At 50.7% G+C, this 535-nt stretch overlaps 1 protein-coding gene across 1 annotated transcript; it reads right to left on the reverse strand.

The window, feature by feature from the left end:
• Positions 1-43: 43 nt before the first annotated feature.
• On the reverse strand, positions 44-334 carry SETTUDRAFT_112745 (uncharacterized protein; the record flags this gene model as incomplete). The annotated part of the gene is made up of 1 exon (XM_008029771.1): positions 44-334. One exon carries the CDS (start codon positions 332-334, stop codon positions 44-46), a length of 291 nt encoding a protein of 96 aa, XP_008027962.1.
• Between the last annotated feature and the right edge of the window lie 201 nt (positions 335-535).

The raw sequence follows: 535 nt of genomic DNA on the forward strand, positions 1-535 counted from the left end.
CAGAGATGAGATGGTTGGGGTGCCGGCGGATGAACCGGTCAACCTAGCTTTCTGAAACCAGCTTTCCAGCCAAATCTGAAGCAAAGCGTTGTATCATTTCCTTTGTAGGTGGCAAACGTCGTTCAGTAAGCGTATCGATGTATCGTACAAGCTCCTTCTCGTGTTGTGGATGGAGGGAGAGGTTGCGCACGCCATAGGCCTCAGTTTCGCCGCGGTGTCGTCTCATCAACGTCATTCGTGCTACACCATGCTTTTTCGCGATTGCTTGATACAAGAATTTATCTCCTAGTTCTCGCGATTCGATTTCTGCAATCGCTTCTCGAATCGGGTCCATATTGGTTGAGTTTTGACGCGTTGAAGTTTTGTTGTTGTGGTGGTGGGGGTGCTCAACTGGCGATGGTGCTCATCTGGTGCACGGGCACTGTAGTAAGCTGCGCACCCTATGTAGTAAGCTGCGCACCCCACCAAATCCTCACAACTCTATCTGCGCCAACGACCATGACTTAACAACCACGGCCTAAGGTAACATCTCGTG

The sequence above is a fragment of the Exserohilum turcica genome (assembly GCF_000359705.1).
Source record: "Exserohilum turcica Et28A unplaced genomic scaffold SETTUscaffold_387, whole genome shotgun sequence".
In the NCBI taxonomy this organism is placed as follows: Eukaryota; Fungi; Ascomycota; class Dothideomycetes; order Pleosporales; family Pleosporaceae; genus Exserohilum; species Exserohilum turcicum.